General features: G+C 45.3%; 3 protein-coding genes across 3 annotated transcripts in view; 1 reads left to right on the forward strand and 2 right to left on the reverse strand.

Annotated features, from left to right (window-relative positions):
- The window catches only part of T265_08679 (hypothetical protein), a gene marked incomplete at both ends in the record, with an annotated part of 39233 nt that overhangs the window by 13042 nt on the left and 18769 nt on the right, over positions 1-7422 (forward strand). Inside the window, 3 exons of the mRNA XM_009174550.1 lie at positions 3150-3302; positions 3399-3642; positions 4880-5330. Of these exons, the coding sequence (XP_009172814.1) occupies positions 3150-3302; positions 3399-3642; positions 4880-5330 (848 nt within the window). The remainder of the gene's footprint in view (positions 1-3149; positions 3303-3398; positions 3643-4879; positions 5331-7422) is intronic.
- T265_08680 (hypothetical protein) lies at positions 601-3142 on the reverse strand (the record flags this gene model as incomplete). The annotated part of the gene is made up of 2 exons (XM_009174551.1): positions 601-800; positions 2995-3142. 2 exons carry the CDS (start codon positions 3140-3142, stop codon positions 601-603), a joined length of 348 nt encoding a protein of 115 aa, XP_009172815.1.
- Positions 6811-7422, reverse strand: part of T265_08681 (hypothetical protein) — a gene marked incomplete at both ends in the record, with an annotated part of 2717 nt that continues 2105 nt past the window's right edge. Inside the window, one exon of the mRNA XM_009174552.1 lies at positions 6811-6873. Coding sequence (XP_009172816.1) covers positions 6811-6873 — 63 coding nt within the window. The remainder of the gene's footprint in view (positions 6874-7422) is intronic.

Here is a 7422-nt window from a genome sequence, read left to right on the forward strand (position 1 = left end):
CATGCTAAATTAGGACCCCACTATTGCGTTCTATATTCTCGGTAGTTTCAGCCGCCACAAAGGACTGGTTAGTTATTGCATCGTACATGGACATAGTCGGCCATGAGGCAGAACTTTTTGTAGTCAAACTATTTGCTAAATTGTTTGTTTCCCTGCTTGAATTCGGGACTGCGACGGTGGGTCACCTTAGACGCTGGACCTCGTCTTAATCTCCCATCTAGTGAACTCCTCTGTTCCCACAGGCTCTCTTGACCGCTGTTACTTTTTGTCCCCGTTCATCTTCTACTGTCCTTCTTATTCCCTTTTCACCGTTTTTTATGCCACTCGTCTACTGATTGGGAGGCGCCTGATGCTGCTACTACATTTGCAATGACCACCATCCGAAACGTCGGACTGCAACCTCCTATTTCAGTACGCTGTTTTATGTTTCACTTTTCCGTACAAGACGGCGATTTTCACTGGAAAGCTCACAAATGTCCCTACCAACGCGATACATCACTGCTTACCCCATTTTCTCCAACTCGGCAAGCCTTGACCATCTAAACTGGTCTGATAATGTTTGTATTCTTGGTACAGGAAGAGTCAAGTGTTCCCATCCGCTCATCCCGTCCGGCCTATGTTGCACACGATTTCTGTGCTATCATCCTCGACAAGGCGAAGGACATGTTCGTCAATCTCAAGACCAATCAACAACGCCTCATCATCATTCTCTGCTGTAATAACCGCGTACTCGTCGTACAGTGGTTGTAGCTGCTGACACCTCATCAACGACACCTGTCGGAACTCGATGCTCTTGAAGTCTTAAGAAGCCAGTCAGTGTAAAATTCTTCTCACTCTCCTGTCCCTCCAGTAGAGTCGAATCAGCTCCCTTGAGTATGGGGTAGAGTATTTCTCCTCTGGCTGGTCATGACACCAGTACACTGGCTGCCACGAATAGACTGCCGAGTGAGACATATCGAGGCAACGCAACACTTCACACTTCTCTTTTCATGAAGAGCTGACTTCTCTTCCGTTACGTGAGAATTTTGCACTGGTCAATTTGCAATCCCGACCCTGAACCGACTTCGACTCAGTACCACATGGCGAATGTACTGAGATGCAGATGTCTATGAAACCGGAAACCGAGTTTGTGTCTTCTCTGAAGACTGATGGAGACAGCTCAGTCAAGACAACATCCACAAATCTGCGGAAAGTTTAGCGAAGTGATTAAGAACGGTCTTGAAGCGAAATAGCCGGAAGCCCCTCATAACGTGCACCAGGTGGCATGGGCGGTCTATTTTTAGCTGGTTATTCTAATTTAATAAAAAGAATGAAGAGAATTTGTGACTGATAAGAAACTACCGAAACGTATTTGTCGAACTGTACGTCTTGTGTCCAGAGCGAACCCTCATGAAAAGTGCAGTTAATGTGCTGTATGAATATTGTTTGGCTACATAGGGTTTTTTATTGAACACGCAAAATGTCTTCATCAGATAAAAATGAAATGTGGTCTGAGTATTAGTGATTGGTCACTAGAGCTACCAATAGTTTGACCTATGGACAGTGGTGTACTTATCGCTATCTCATGCATTGCTACTGTTCATGCCAAGAAAGTCATGGGGATTCTTGTCCTCCTTCATCACGTGGATTTCAGCAAGATTTAGGTATCGATTTTCTCTTGTCACGGTAGATAACCGCTTTGTACAGTTGTTATCAGTTTGTTGTACACTTGCGATTATTTTCCTGTAAGTTTTGCCAACCCGAAGTAGACTATTCCAAACACAAAAAAGGTACTCATACGTAGTAAATGGGGGCAATTTACGTTGCTTCTATCGGTCTCTCTTTCTTACAAATGTTATCTAGAAACAATATATTGGCTTTGCTCGCTTTTAAACCAATGTAGGTTAATGGGAATTTAGTAATAGTTTATCCTTTGCCTACGCCTACGAAGCAAGAAGCAGGGTCTAGAGTATTTCATTTCTGACCGTCACTAATTTACCTTTCTGCCCTCTTTGCAAATTAGTGGAAACCGTGCGTCCACAGCCACTTCATCCACTTTAACTTAAAGTCCTGAATTCCCGCTTTTGTCATTCAATGTGTGAATAAAGCTGGTAAACTACAATGGAAACGATGCGACCGCTACATTACAGCCCTTCCTACTCTAACGATTCTAACGGTCCTAAAGCCAAAGCTGTTGGTGGGTGGTGTAACCTTGTTACCACGTGCCAAACTACAAGGGTGATGAGAGCCTCTGCCAACTTCTGTCTAACATCGGCGACCCTTGGGCATCGTATTATTAAAAGGGACGAGATGGCCCAAGTGATTAGAGCGCGAATTTACTGACCGGAAGGTCCGTGGTTCGAACCCGACCTCTGCCTCTCGAATTCCCCTGTCTAGGCTTGGGCAATCTGGAAGTACCCCAGCCCTCGTGCAACCTTCGGGTGACGCGGCAGTTAGGCACCTGAAGGGTGCTACAGCTGAACGTTTGCATGTAGACCTAACTTTTGCCCTTTGGTGACCCGATAAGTGGTAGCACAACGTCCATTTAAACTTACGGTAGTGGATGGGCTAACCCTACACCGACATCATTTTTGGAACCATATATTTTGGCAATCCACGGGCAACACCGGCAACAAATGGGTACGAGATAGACACCTGGGGTACAGACTATCGCCAGACTGAACCAGATATCATGTGGCGGGAACGACTGTGATACGGCGGTCAGGCAAGTTTTCTGACTACATACGACTTACTTTCCAAGGAGATCTAATTATACGCATGTGACACTTTCCCACCCCATCGGCTACTCGTTCGTTCACGTTTCCCATTTTCTGTTGATTATGATCTAAACATTATATAAACTCGACGGATAGTCCATCGCCGGTCTCCCGAAATGGTGCCGTGTGGGAGGGTACGCGCTCCCGGATTGAAACCTCTCATCTAATACTAGTTTTTTCCCCTCTGCAGTGATTGTCGAGCATTTGCTTGTAATGCCCCCACTGTTGTGTGAATTACCTTGATCCCACATCGGCACATTTTTATTTGCAGCAAGACAGGAACCTTTCAAATCTTCAGCTTGAATGTGTAACTCCGCTTCACGTCCACTTACAATTCCGTTACATTTGTGGGTGTGCATATTCCCCCCGCACTCACATTCCTTCATGTCGCAGACGAAACGAATGGTTTTGAAGAAAATGGGCCAAGAAGCTGTGGAGTTAGGTCACGTGGATCCAACTGTGTCAGTGGTTGAAGAGAACACCTTAGTTTCGGGTCTTTGCGACCTATTGGAGCGTATCTGGTCTCATGGGCTGATACACAAATCGGTGAGTAGAATAGCCCATCTACGTAGTTTAGTTCATTGTAGTCCGATAGCAATCTTGCTTGTATCTCATGCGTTTTCAATGTCCCGCTGTCTTCAGGGCAAATCTGCACTATGGTCTCATCTACTTCAGTATGTGCGTAAACAACAGCATGTCACTCAAAAACGGCCCGTAGGTCCCCAGCCAGGCACGACTTCAACTCCAGTTGGACCGAGCAGTTCCTCGTCTACTTCATCATCGTGTGGAAACTCTCCGACACCGTCGTTACACGTGCGTAGACCTTCGTTAGATGCCACACTGACCTTGACAGGGACTTCGAAACCGGATCCTGTCACGAAAAATGGTGCGTTTTTGGTCTTATTCGCTGATCTTCAAGGTGATTTCTACTGTCGATACGGGAGTGGTGTGACTTGTTAGCTACCATTTTTGGTTGTTTCTGAGATCACGGTTTGAAGACTAATGTTTAGCTACTCACCTACCTTCCTGCAGGGAACTAGACAGGATTCCCGAACATTCCGTGTGACGAAAAACCATAATTTGTTTCCCGAGGCCAGAGATGGAGTATCCTCTTCAATGCCCAAGCTTTTTCGAGCTGCTTTCCATAACGCAATAGGTAGGATACATTGGGAACATTTTCCTACCAGGTTGTGTCCAACACTTTGAACTTGATGTGCTTCAGTGAATGCAACTGAAGTGCACATGATGTTGAACATTATTCTTGTGCCTTCCTTTAGTATAGTCAAGAATGATAGTCGGACAGCTTGTCGATTGGACCAGACATTGGGCAGGTATGGTTTCATCAGGATTTTCATTATTTTGAGGGCTTGGCTAGAATGAGAACTGGGTTGGAGTAGGACAGGAGACTAGTCCTTTGACCTCTCTAGACTCCTTTTTATCTTATCGACAGTGTTTTGGATGATAGCCTTCTATTTAGACGGGCTGTGAAATAGGTGAGCCGGCATAATAGCGCATAAGCTGCAGAGAGTAGATGACAATACCACCATGGAGTCGCGAATTATCGATGGTAAACGGATCTTTTGGAAATGGCTGATAAGCTCGATGAGAACACGATGAATTTGTGAATTGTGTCCCCCATAAAACGGCTTAAATATCACTCCTGGGGTCCTTTTTGCTCACTGCTGGACGGTGCATGACAGTTAACAAGCAAAGTATCCCCACCATGCAGGTACTCTTGATGTGTACGACTATTTGCGGTGCCTCCCTCAACATAAGCCAACTGACATGTACGTCGGTCGCATCGGGTTTGGTAAACATTAGGATATTTTTGGACTGATAAAAGAGATTCGGATGCAACCAGGAAGTGATAACGCACAGTACTGTGAGCTTATGGAATTCAGTTTACGATTCTGTCGGAATGCAACCATTCCGTCAACTATTGAGGCTTCTGTCTTTAGTGGATATCCATCGAGGGTATCATATTTATCACGAGTTTGGAAGTAGGATAAAAATTCTGATATGTCTTACTTCCTCTTGATCCTTGCATTATGTTTTGACAAAACCTGTACAAGCACCCATGTTCACTATCACCTTCTCTGTTTTCAATTTCGATCTGACCTCAGGCGATGGATCTTCAAGCCAGCATTCGAAGCCGGACACATCTGAAGCGCCCGCTGTAGCCACCACACCTAGTAACCAGCCTCCACCTAAGAGCGACAGGTCGATCAGGGCCGTCTCACTTTCTCGCTTCCTATCATCGGATTCATCTTCGACTGGATTTCAGTGTTCGGCCGACCGTCCTGGGTCCAAGTCAGGTCCTTATCTGTTTGACTGGCGTTCATTGACTCCTGGCCGGAGTACCAGCACCGGTAGTAACGTAAAGTCGTCTCCATTTCGCCTCCCAGCTCATCCAGGCATATTGACGGCCTCAGGAACTTCGCTTGGTGGAGTCGGTTCTGTTGTGGACTTGTCTAGCATATTTGGTTCTCAGATAATGGATCATTCACTGGTCAAAGATGTGCTGGCTGTTCGAGGCCTACGTGGTGTGAAGACAGATATTGGTTTTGCCAGAGCGTTTGTGCGTTTGGCGTTGGAGAAGAAGCTGCTTTCCTCTCATCTGACAAGGCTGCTGATGGATGTGAAACTTTTAAGGCAAGCGAGCTTTGTTTTTACCCGCGATTGTATGGTTTACTTTCAATCCCACACAACTCACTACTTTATTACATTGCACACGAAAATCCACTCACATTTTGATCTGTTGGTGTTGCTTTTCTAGGCGTAGGTATTTATATATTCGGTGTTAGTTGGATGCTGTAGACCAGATTTTACACAAACAGCTCTGTTCTTATACTCGGACGATCGCAACGTGGCATTTCACTAGCTTGTACTGGGTACTCCCCTTCTACTGTCACCTCGAAAGGGCCTAGCGAGTTCGGTCGTATTGATGGCGTGGTTGTAGTAGGGAGACGGATGACTTGGCGCACTGTGTGAAGATTAGTTACGTGGGGTTCGTTCAATAGAGGGACACCAAACGTATGAGACGCTTGGCCTGTGTGTTCGGATATGCAGTAGTCTATCTCTGTGAGAGCCATGCTGTAGGAAGGACCACTTTTCGCTGGTCAATTTAGGCCTCAGTTCAGCTTCGCGACCCTGGAGAAACTGTTTTCCAACTCGAAATGTAGACCATTTTTAAGGCATATTTTGGTCGTAGGCTCGTAGGAGGCCGGAAGTTTATCCATTCTCATTGTCCTACACGCAAAAGTGCATCAGTGTCTTCCAGAAGATATCGCCTGCAATTCGTTTTTAGGGTGCTGCACGTTTGGTGGCTGGCTTCGGTTTTCCACCGCTACCTGGTGATCGATTGTCTGTCTGGGTTCAAGCTTCACTGATCCGGGCACCATTGTTTATTTCCATTGAGCCCAATTCGTTCACTAAAGCTCATACATATCTTCGTTTGATACAACGTATTATGGGTGAAAAGCATGTGAAACAGACTTGGTGCCCACAAACTGTTATCCCCTTTTTATATTCGAATTTTACTGGTTCGCTTGAAGGAAGGTAGTTTTGACTACATCTTTCAGGTAGTCTTTCTAGAGGGCGGTAGCTGCGTGTTTAATTAAAATTGTATATCGATCTCGTCTATTGGATCTGTGCAGTTAGTGTTCCAACCCTGTTCTCGGTCGTGAGTCTGAAAGCTTGTATGAAAAGCGACTCACTCCTTGTTTTGATGCTACAAAACCATATCAGACCATATATGTCCTGATGGCTTTCAGAAAAGTGCAGTCTCTTATTTTTTAGCGCAACATTACTTTTTATTGAGTTTTTCTGAAGTTCCTAGGTGGCTCAGTCCATCACAATGATCATGCTTTGTACAACGCAGGAAATTTGGTCATAGTGGTAGCGGGCCATTTTTCCGTGGTAAATATCATCATTGACAACAACACCAGATGAGAACATAGATCTGTCACTGCCTTAAAACCATGTCAATTTATTTGAACAGTTACGTGGTAATGGATATGAAAGTATGATTCAACGCGACCTGCTCTTCGGGTTTCTAGCTAATTCGTTGAACAGTCTTGCAGATTTGCAAGTAGTTAGGGGTTTGCGAATCTCCGCTCTGTATGAATATGAACTAGTGAAGGATACGGAATACTCCTTTGTCTAAGTAAGATATGCCCCATACTGCTAATCCAAAAAAGATGAAACAGCTCGTGGATTCTTGCATGCAGTGGTTGAGTTGAAGAACACAATTGCAGAAGTGCCATCTCTCACCATTGCTTGAAAGTACGTTCTCAGGCGCGATAGCTGTTCGTCCTCAGTAAGTTAGCTGATGAATAATTTGGTTGTCATGATGAAGTGGTGTGCTACACATACTGACTTATAGACTACTGGGCCGCACTTTACTTCCTCATGCAGCGCCTATAGCACTTGAGGCTGACTGAAGCAAGCGGAACTTTGGATCTTGGTGTCACGCGTCTTGGTCAACCTCAAAGATCGGCATAGCACTGAGCAACCGTCATCTCGTACCTACACTGGGAGCTGAATAAAATACCAGATGAGGGGGTGGGACAAAAGCTTCAGGCTGCCTCAACTACACTTGGAGTTTAAATGAACCGAAACTGGAACTGACGAGAACAGTACGACAGAATTGCTGGTATTATATATA

Source organism: Opisthorchis viverrini, assembly GCF_000715545.1.
Source record: "Opisthorchis viverrini unplaced genomic scaffold opera_v5_235, whole genome shotgun sequence".
NCBI lineage: Eukaryota > Metazoa > Platyhelminthes > Trematoda > Opisthorchiida > Opisthorchiidae > Opisthorchis > Opisthorchis viverrini.